This window comes from Drosophila sulfurigaster, chromosome 2L (genome assembly GCF_023558435.1).
Source record: "Drosophila sulfurigaster albostrigata strain 15112-1811.04 chromosome 2L, ASM2355843v2, whole genome shotgun sequence".
NCBI classification, from domain to species: Eukaryota; Metazoa; Arthropoda; class Insecta; order Diptera; family Drosophilidae; genus Drosophila; species Drosophila sulfurigaster.
In genome coordinates, this window is record NC_084881.1 from 733,616 (window position 1) to 745,720 (window position 12,105).

Here is a 12,105-nt window from a genome sequence, read left to right on the forward strand (position 1 = left end):
ACAAATCCTGCTACAAAAAAAATGACATTCAGATTTGGATCCTGTCACCAAATGAAATCCTGCTCAGAGCTGCGCAATTATGGGTGACTACATCGTACCACATAAGACATCAGATGAACACAATTTCACTCAACAAAAGGACATACACTACATCAATGGAACTATCTTTTTTTTTTTTTTTCGAATTCAAATTTCAAAAGATTGGGCGCCATATTGTTACGGACTGGTTGTCTTCCCTGGGGCCGCGCCGGCTGGCTCATCGGTACTCAGGTGGAGTTCCATCCCTGGCCCGCAGTTATCCAGCGGTGATTGTGGCCGCTGGTGTCGCTCGACTAAGTTCCTTCTCGCTCCTTCTCGCAGATTGTTGGTTCCAAGCGGAGTTGGGTTACGCTCAACTGTTGCCCTCATAAGATTAAGAAGCTGAAGACGGGATGCTCTGCTGCCGCGGCTTTTTCTCTGCTGCCGTCGCGGCCCGATTCAGAGTTGCTGGCGCTATTGTTGTTGTTGTTGCTGCTGCTTCTTTTGTTGTTGTATGGTTGTGGAGTTGGATGAGTTGCGGTGGCTCTACGTAACAGTTTTCCCGCTGCAACCGCCGCATCTAAAATGCTGTTGATTGTTTTGTTGTGGTGTTGCTTGCTTGATGACTTTACGAATGGCACCTCGTTCAATGTGTCACTCGCGATATAGTCTCGCTCAATAGATCAGAGGATTGAAGCGCAAGCGTTTTCACTTTATCTTAATACTTTCATGCGCGTTGTTGCCATTAATGGTCGTTTGTCTTTGCTCACACTGTTGTTGGTTTACGATCTTTCAGCGGAATATTGCAGCAATTTCTTTTTATCTAACAAACAAATCTTTATTTTATGTAACTTCGTATTTAATAATTATTCTACGATGCACAAACACGTGGCGTCAAGTCTTCTCTCGCCTTCTCGTCGACCGTCTCCAACCTTCATCCGAATTCAACTCCTCGAGTCAGCAAAATCCACATGCTCATCAGTGAAAAAAATTTGACGTTCCTTCTTTCTCCTATTTTACAGCTGGAGCCATTTTTCAAATTTTTCCCTCCCTGGAGTTGCCATTCCCTATCTCCGAAATATCGCTTCGCGATATATCGATAACCCCCCAAACATTGCTGGCACAAACGATATCCAAAACGTAACAAGTAGTTTTGTTGGTTCTAACCTTAAAATATTTGTGTTTCGTGGAGCATATCTAGCAAGATACAACAGAATTCAAATAACAACTTATGTGGTAGTATGAGTTATTATGTGTATATTCAGGTAGCATTTAATTAATTTGCGGGAATTTGCGGGGGGGGATTAAATATTTCAATAAATACAAGCAAGGTTTCTCTTCGTCGGGGTGACTAACTAAAAATTTGGCTGGATTCAAATCGCAATGTCAAGGCGTCTTTTGACTGGGTAATTCCAAATGATTTTCCGGAAAACGATTTAGAGGTGATTAAAACCAAAAAATAAATAATAAAATAAATAAATAAAAAATAAAAACTAAAAAAATAATAAAAAAAATCCGAAATTCACAAATAATATAAGCAGCAAATTCTCCAAGTTTCAACTTTCTAGCTTTAAAATTACGGTTATGGCCAAAATAAAGGCATTTCATCCCAATGTGCATTGGCTGGATGCGCACAGTTAACATATAAAATACCCTTCCACCGTATTAAAATATACTTAGAATTATTACGATAGTATATATTTCTTTGTAATTTTGAAATCGTATCGACCATTAATACCATTCCTATCTTTCTACTAACTAGCTACTTAGCATATTTGATAAGTTGTGACATATATTTTATATTTACCACCGTTCACATTATTTATACATATTTTATAACTCACGAGTATTATCCCACTGAACGACAAACATGATCATATTAACAGGATTTCGTTGATTATAAGAGATGCATTGATCAAATCATCGATAATCGTCTACATTTTCTTATTGTTTATCATCATCTGTATTTTTGCTACTACACTCGATTTTCTAACAAAGTCACCATCAACTTAAAGAAAAGAATCTCAAACTTGTATGAAGCATATCCAACTCAAACATGTCGCAGGCGATGTTGTACGGCAATGAGTAGTATTTTATTCATCGCTGCCAACTAGCAACATTGTTGACGCAACATCAATGGATACCTCTGTCGTTGTTGACTCGTGCAGCGATGTCGCACGCAACGAACAGTTTTCAAGTGATTTTCAATGCGCGCGTTTGGTTTATGCGGTCGGTAAAAATGAGAATGTAGGTTTGTTTTGTGAGTGTCTGGGCATCAGTATATGACGTGCATAGATACATATGTGTGAAGCTGCAATGTGATATTTAATAATAGGCAAATAAAACTTTAAAGAACTATTTTTCAAGATAGGGCACATTTTTAAGGTGAGCGCGTTGTTAGTGAAACATAATGAAATGAAATAAAAAATCATTATTCTCTTCAGAAGGAGTCAGTTAAAAAATATGAGTAAATTAAATAGTTTTTAGTTTTTAATAAACCGGAAGATAAATATTTAATGAAGTGAAAAAAGTAGTTTTGAATATTTTCATAAAACTAGAATCGTTTTATTTAAATTTTATACAAACTACGACTAAGCTACCCAATCTCAATATAATATTAAAGAACTGCTTATCCTTATTTCAAATACTTTATATCATATCAGTTAACTCAAATGTATTGAAACACTTTAAGCATATATGTATTGTCGATGATGATATAAAAACAAAAGAAGAATACCATATACATAAGTGCAAAGATGTCTATTGGAATAATCTTAGCAAAATAGAATACTAAGACAAATAGCATATTTAATAATAATAATAATAATAATAATAATAATAATAATAATAATAATAATAATAATAATAATAATAATAATAATAATAATAATAATAATAATATATATATATATATATATATATATATATATATATATATATATAATATATATATATATATATATATATATATATATATATATATATATATATATATATATATATATATATATATATATATATATATATATATATATATATATATATATATATATATATATATATATATATATATATATATATATATATATATATATATATATATATATATATATATATATATATATATATATATATATATATATATATATATATATATATATATATATATATATATATATATATATATATATATATATATATATATATATATATATATATATATATATATATATATATATATATATATATATATATATATATATATATATATATATATATATATATATATATATATATATATATATATATATATATATATATATATATATATATATATATATATATATATATATATATATATATATATATATATATATATATATATATATATATATATATATATATATATATATATATATATATATATATATATATATATATATATATATATATATATATATATATATATATATATATATATATATATATATATATATATAGTCGCCAATCACTTCGATCAGGCTTTCCAATGATCGTGAACTTTGTCGACAATGAGCTGTTTTTTTTTAACTTTTTCTATGAGAAAATAATCCTTACGAAAACGATTAGGCAAGTTTTATCAAGAAAGGAGCCACGATACAAGAGCAGAACAAAATTTTACCTTTAAAAGTTTTGTGCGGTTTGCTTATTTCTCACGACTTTCACGGCAAAAAAAAATCGGGCGAAATTTGTACAACGTGTGGAAATGCGGCAATAGCACAGCATAGCGACTACAACAAAAACAATAAAGCAAGTTTACGAGTAATTCGATTTTAGTGTTTAACAATCAGTGCGAGAATCGCTACGATGCAACAAAAATAACCAAAAACAACACAAAGCCCAAAAAGTTGCAGAATCGTGTTCTTTCCGCAAAAAGTACATATGCTTATGTACATACATTTATACACCTACACGGACTATATACGCGTACCTCCGCCGACGGCGGCACACATGGCAGTGTTAGTGTTGTTTTTGTTGATACGCCGTCTGTGACTTCTACTGAGATTTGAGAGTGGGACAGACTTTTGGACTAAATACAGAGCGCTTAGCGTGTTTCTGTTTCAACTCGTGACTGGTGTGAGTTTGTCGTCCTTTGAAAATTTTAACATACACAGAGACACATTAAATCACCGGCTCATATGATTAAATTATAATTACTTTTAAATTAAGAGACCAATACCGCGTAAAGATCCTTTCAATTGCATTAATTACATAATTGCTTAAGTCAATTAAAATTATGCACACCCATCTTTCAAAAAATAAATAATAGAATAATTTGCAATGTGCAAATTTATATACAGTACTGGAAGTGGGCGTGGCAAAAATTTAAAACAAAGTTAATCTGCGTGCAAAAATAACAAGTGTTGCAAATAAAATTATATCTATGTATCTCTGATATCTATGTGTTGATACGGATAGACAGACATGGCTATACCATATCACCTCAGTTGTCAAGAATATGTTTACTTCATTGGAGATGCCTCCTTCTAACTGTTACATACTTTTCCCTATGGTCAGTATAAGAAGTTAGTGGCACAAATTATTTGGGAGTACTTTTATGTATCAGACAGAAGAAATCACCGTACCCAGTCGATAAAAAAAATTGTATTTAATTGCTTTCAATGTTAACAAATTTAGTTTTAGCCTAAGTAATTCTGGTATTTTTGGAAAAACTATTCTTTGCAAATGAAAAGTAAGAGAAACCCATTTTGAATAACAGTGCGGTATTATTCTTAAAATATACTAAAATAATATACCACAAAAATACTATAAGAATATGTAAAATTGTATATTTGTATATTGAATGAAGTACAAGTTATACTATATAGTGCCATATATGTATACCAGATTGTCAGCCAAATCATATAAAACCCTTGGTAAGTAGGCGTTTTTGCCCATACAAAAGTTTTTCTTTAATACCTTCGAACATTATCTGATCGCAACCAAATTTTCAGGAATCACATTACTTTTATTTAAAGTCGGTAGCCGGTATGTCACAGTCGAACACACTCGACTGTAACTTTCTTAGTTGTTTAATAAGTATCAAAAATTGACCCAAACATTAAAATTAAGCTTGCTATTAATTATTTTTGTTTTGCGACGACGGAAGTAGAAAGTAACACGTGCTGTCGAAAAAAATTCTTAAAGAACTTCTGCACTTGTAAAATAAGAGTGCAGCGAGTACGCAATAGTCGAATAACAAAGCAAATGTTCGCTGATCGTGCCAATCGCATAGACGTATTAGAGTAGTTCATCTGCAATTGCAAACGCAAAAGCAAATCGCAACTAAACTATGTGTGTTTTGCGAGAGCAAACGAGTGCGCGATAGTTGAGTTAGCAAACCATCACTAATTCTGACTATCACATAGACTCACATATAGTGCTGCCACTTTAGCAATAAGGTTATTTCAAGCCACTTTTTAAAAAAATTTAAACTTTTTTATATGCTATCATAATTTTTTAATTTATTATTATTATTTTTTTTTTTGTTTTATTGGCAGTTTTTGAATTTTTTTTTAGTTTTATTTAGAATATTCATATTAGTAAAACATTTTTGCTTTTGAGCTAATTCCGATTAATAATAGATGATTAAAATTTCGGTATAGATATTTAACTCCGTTATGGAAATTTTCTTTAAATTTATTATGAGTCTGTCTATTTCCTATCGTTATTTTGACTTTGGCCTAGTTTAAGCATTGGCATAAAGACCAAAGTTGGACCACCTCATTATGATAGCAATATTTCGAAAAGAAAATAAAAGAATTAAATTCCAACTCCGCGAAAGTTAATATAGTGATTTTGATCATGATACATACATTTTTCAAACTACAATCTAAAGATTGCATTGATTAACCTATTTTTTACAATCTCCACATAATGCTTAGCAACTTTTTATTTTAAATCTTGCTGTTTTTGCTTAGCAGAATCTGGTAGCACTGCTCACATATTGAAGTAAATGCCGAAGCGACAAGAAATGGGAGTGAGTCCGAGACATCTGTTTGTACATACATACATTTGTACTCATAATATAGGTATAGTTTTATCTAATGAAGATAATAATGCGGGAAACTTCAGGCCTTTGATTGATTGTTCATTAAGTTATCCAACTACTACAACGAGACTGTTGTTTGAAATTTTTTGCACACGCCCATTTCCGCCCCCGTAAAATCGAATAACAACCGTAATTTTAAATCTACAGTCGGATTTTGGTATATACAATAATTTTGATTCCTGAAAATTTGGATGCGATCAGATAAAAATTGTCGAAGTTATTAAAGAAATACTTTTGTATGGCTGAAAATCTGGTAAATTTGGCACTCTGTAGAATACATTGAATGAAGTACCATATCAATATACCAAATATACTATTTTCCATATTTCTTAAAATTATTTTTGTGGTATATTATTTTGGTATATTTTGAGAATAATACCGCAATATTTTGCTTTTACTCAAAATGGGAAGCGGGTATCTCACAGTTGAGCACACTCAACTGAAGCTTTCTTACTTATTTTTAAACTTTTTGGCATTTTTTAACGATTTATCGAGAGTATTTGTGCAACCATTTGTCGGTACTCGTGAAGATCGCGATAAGAACTGCCTCTGGTGTTTTGTGGAATTTGCATTCTTCATAAAAAATGAACATCTAACCATCTTACATATGTTTAATAAAACCATGATATTCAATATAAGTTCGGATGACGTTGATGCGCTTGATATTTAATCTGACTTGTCGCTAACTCAGATTTTGATAGTTTCCGTTTCTATCTCAGTGGATCCGACATTGTGTCTAGATAATTATTTCAATACGATTCGAGAATTAGATTGAGCATAATAATATGGCATGTAATAATATGGCATATTTGAGTGTTTAACAATCAATACAAAATTTAATGTGAAGTTAGTGACAGCCGTAGCAAAGCCACCCCCAGTTTTTCTTCTTTTCATGACTATGACATGGGGTAGTTTTACCCTTCCCGTTTATTACGTATGCAAACATTTTTGATTAACATGCAGCATCATCTGCGCTGTGCTGAAAGATACCCTCAAACATTTTAATTGTTCATAATTTATGAACTTGAAGATAATAACGGCGCATCATAAAAATCCCCGCAACATAAACAAACAAAATGTTTCATTATGCTTCCGCTCGCCATCTACAAAAGCAAGCAATCTGCGCATGGGCTTGTGCTCTCCTCTGCTAATGTAACTGTCGTAACCCTGCTCGGTTCATTTAGAAGAGCGCAGACCTTCCATTGCTTATTAAACAGACAAAGTAGCCTAAAAATTATGTAGATGTGCATTGGGGAGAGTCTAGTGTGCCACCCTCTTACTAATTAAATTCAATTGTAACAAAGCATCAACAGAAAAATAATAATTACAAATAAAAAAATAATTAAATATACATAAATGGTCCATAACGGTAAAATAAATAATACTATGATAACAACAAATATAATATTCAGAACAAATATAATCCAGAATGCTTGAATATTTCAAAATAAAAAGATCTACTAAATAAATAATAAATTATCTTGTTTACACTCGCCACTTGAATAGATCCCTTATTTTTCTCACAATAAAATAATTGTATTATGCCAAAATTTAAAGCCTTTCTTATTATAAGTGTGTTCGCTTTACCTTCGCGTTATTCCCATAATTGAACTCATTGCCAAAAAATAAGGTAATTGATTGATTTCTTTTGATTTTACGATTATTTTAGCAATAGATAGACCAGAAACCTTTTAAGCCTATTTCTGCTTCAGATAATGTCGTTTCACGAAGTTTTAATTTCATGTTTAACATAAATAAAATGAGTTTCAAACAAGTAGGAAGTCGAGCGTGTGATACCACCCGCTACCCATTTTGAATAAAAGCAAAACAGTGCGGTTTTTTGTCTTAAAATAGAACAGTATATTATATACCGCAAAAAACTAAAACTACACCGAGTGATATATTTGGTATATTGACATAGTAATACATTTAAAATATACCATAGAGTGAAAATTATACCTGACTGTCAGCCAAAGCAACTAAGATCCCTATTAATACAAAAGTATTTCTTTAATTGCAAAGACTTTAGTTATTATTGTATACTATATACTAAAATTCTACTCTAGCTTTAAAATTAAGCTTGTTATTTGAGTTTTGTCAATTCGCTGGGGCGGAAGTGGGCGTGGCAATAAATTGAAAAACTTGATCTGCGTGCAAACATAACAAGTGCTATGGAAAAGTATAGTCTCTGAGATCTCAGTGTTCAATCAGACGAACGGACAGATGGACATGGCTAGATCGTCTCGGCTGTCGACGCTAATCAAGAATATATATACTTTATAGGGTCGGAGTTGACTCTTTCTGCCTGTTACTTACATTTACTGCCGGCACAATGTTATAATATAGGATGGTAGCGGGTATAAAAAAACGAACGCGCATACTTTAATAAAAACAAAATACAATGAAAACATACGATATCAATCAATCAAATTGCATGTTGCAAATAATAGTTCCGTATCAAATCTTTGACTACATCACAGTGAGTAAATACTTGCATAAAAACAATGTGCATTCCGTTTTAGAATTATGATTTATTATAAAATTTGCAATCCATTTACATTTTGGGACCATTATTTTATTTTATCGCCAGAGCGCGTTTATGATCGCAATGTTATTAATGTGTTTAATGTTGTTGCGGCTGCATCACAGAAATTTCCGTTAAGGTTCTATCCTCCACATCATTTCATAAACGACTGTGTGTAGGAGATGGACTTCTAATGGAGCCATTGATCATGCGGAAATGATTCTGAAAATGTAGTCGTGTTTTAGCTGTTTTGGTGTTCGATAAATGAACAAACTGCGAAATCGATGGAAATCAGCTGATTATTCCAATTGCTAATTTTGGCGCCTTTAAATATTTTCAAATTGCTTTGTAATTCTTAAAAAAAAACCCAAAGTCGAAAAATGAAAGGAAAGAGAGAGAGAAAATCACCAAGACGATGAATTTGACCACTTTGTATACAAATATACATATGATCATTGCAGAGCGAGTTGCTTATTATGATGTAAAAGGGAGTTTCGTTACTTTAAAATCTTAAAACAGTTCACGTGATGATGTTTTGATGTAAACACTTGCACCATTGAAGCAAATGCAATTGGTCTAAATAGAGTATTAGCAGTGAATTCATATTAATATATACAATGTGCGAATCGTGTAAGCTATCGTTAAAAACTCACTTGCGAGTAAACAGTAAATGCAAATCAACATGTGTTATTAATATCTACTTCTACCAAGAGCTTTCCTGATAGAGAATGCTTCAAATATTATTGGTCCAGGCACGACTTGGTATGCGAAATGAGCAAGTTAGGGACACAAATCCAATAACTAAAGTCATTCGCGAGAAATTATGAAGAGCAAATAGCAAAATAAGTGCGATGCTTCAGTCGCATAGAAGTAATGCAAAAAAGAAAAATACGAAAAAAAGCAGTTCAGCTCGTTAAAAGCATTGGAAACTGGAGCTATATTATATAGCGGCGCTACAACCCACATGTGCTCATGATCAACAGATATTTAGTTTAAAGAACACAGTGCACTGATTGAATTCGGCGGCACAGTTCCAAACCTGATAAATAATTTTATATCTGTAATCCAAGCACTCGCCAACAATTCTATCGTAAATTTCGGACCAAAAATCCAAAAGTTGTGCAATCTTGTGAGGCCTGTATATGCTGGAGTGCGAGCTTACCAGATGTTACGCTGCACTTGGTACAAGTGAAAATCGAGCACTGAAATTGTGGAAACTAGTTGAAATAAATGTATGTGAACCATTAGAAATTAAATCACTTGGAGGATCCTCATATCTAAAGATTTCAACAACGTGGAGGGCTATAAGGGCAAATAACATGTTAATGGTAATGCATCTTGGTGCTGTCAGCTCTCAGCCAGACGCTATGGGTAGATTACGTAAATACTGTTCAGTATTTACCAAATTACTCGATTACTAGAGCGTTGGCCAACATAACGTGGACTGGCAATATACCAAAAATAAAAGTTATTGGTTCCGTTTCAGTAGCACTTGTAAAATGCCATCATTAGAGCAAGTTTGCAGCGATGAGAAAAGAGCAACGCATGCTTTCGTTTGTATGTATTCGTCGATGTATCTGCATGTATCTACAACCAACAGTCCAAGCAGTTAACGAAATAAATAAATAATAGGAGCCCCAAGCAACGTTTATTTTGATTTTTTATACTCTAAGTCCCTTGGTCTTTACTAAGAAATCCTGCAGTACACCACCTTTGGAACTCAGTGAACCCAGTAACCAAATTAGTAAAGATAAGGTAATGACATTTTCGGAAGACATTTTTGATGATAGTGAGCTTCGCTCTAACAGACCAATCAAAGAATTTGGAAAGTTAAAATTTAATGAATTTTGTATAATTTATGTAACATATCTGATAAATCAACACCACTCATGTTTCTATTATACCTTTCTACAAAAGCAGGATGATGAATTTTAACCACGCTTTTTTTTTCTTAAAGACACTTTAAAAGTGGTGTATGATTTGGCAATATAATTAGTTAATTAGCGTATCATATTAATTCTCATACCAGCAACATGGGATCAAGCTATAAAAGATCACTTTAATATTTTATTAATAGAAATGTTTGAAGTTAAATGCAAAACAATATCAGAAGTTAATCCAAAGACAAGACCAAATGATTTATAGATTATTTCCAACGTAAAGCCAAAAATCAAATATAGTTCCAGACACCTCCTCAAGCCCCACTTATTCGTCTTTTTACCTGCAACAGAAATTAAATAAAAACCTCATACATTCCAAATTATATTTTACCCTACACTTCTTTATATAGAAAGGATTTTATTTGGTTTCCATAAAAATATGTACTGAAATATTAATTTCCTCATTTCCTTTTGAAATAATCATCTCACAATTTTTAAACACAACTTTATACTTTTAACATTGCCTTACTTATTTTTAAGAATTGTAATACTTGTCAATATTTCACTAATTTAAGTCGCTAAGCACTCGCAGCAGCATTCGGAAAAATACCAAAAATGCTTATTGCATTAGGGGAATTTCTCATAAAAATAATTCCAAAAGACTTGTATCGTAACTATATTTTAAAGTCATGGACATGAAAGAATTAAAAATGTGCATTGATTTGTTATATAATAGGTTTTTCATAACTTGTACGATTTTTATCGGGTTGCAACCAAAGTTGCCAGCATCGATCGTACCTACTACTCAAAATAATTAATGAACATGATCTGTCAATATGTTCGATAACTGTAGATAATAAATAATGTACATATGTTATATGTGTATATAAATTTTTTAAGTACATACATTCTCCTAAATAATGTTAAGTAATAATGCTCAATGCCTTGTTAGGATACCATTACATTTAACTGTCCATCTTTCCACTACTATTTATAAGGTGTTAGCCATAATGTGAAAGTTGATTAACCCAACAATATTCATTTCTTTTATTACAGCAGCCAGAAATGATTACTAGAAAATTCAGATAAAAATGATAAGGCAAATTTATTGGACGGCTACAAAAAGTCGGGCAACTTTGCTCGTGGTAAGTTCCATGATTAATAATTTTATACCCGCTACCCATATGGTAGAAGGGTGTTAAAACTTTGTGCCTACTGGAAATGTATGTAAGATGCAGAAGGAGACTGATCCGACTCCATAAAATGTATATGTTTTTGATCTACGTCATCGGCCAAGAAGATATAATTAAGTAAGATAGAGCTGCAGCGTGCCTCATTTGGTTGACCAACTAGACCAATTAAATAGTCTTATCAGTTCTTGGAAATTTGGTTGTGACAAGATTCTTATAAGATAACCGAGAAGCAATTTTAATAAATGGTATTAATTATACTCGCTACCCATAGGGTAGAAGGGTGTTATAACTTTGTGCCGGCAGGAAATGTATGTAACAGGTAGAAGGAGGCATCTCCGACCTTATAAAGTATATATATTCTTGATCAGCATCAACAGCCGAGACGATCTAGCCATGTCC

General features: G+C 31.9%; 1 protein-coding gene across 1 annotated transcript in view; it reads left to right on the forward strand.

Annotated features, from left to right (window-relative positions):
* The first annotated feature begins 2,234 nt into the window (after window positions 1–2,234).
* LOC133838740 (protein madd-4) overlaps window positions 2,235–12,105 on the forward strand; it is a 96,461-nt gene continuing 86,590 nt past the window's right edge. The window contains 2 exon segments of the mRNA XM_062269967.1: window positions 2,235–2,403; window positions 11,570–11,658. Of these exon segments, the coding sequence (XP_062125951.1) occupies window positions 11,605–11,658 (54 nt within the window). The 5' untranslated portion in view covers window positions 2,235–2,403; window positions 11,570–11,604.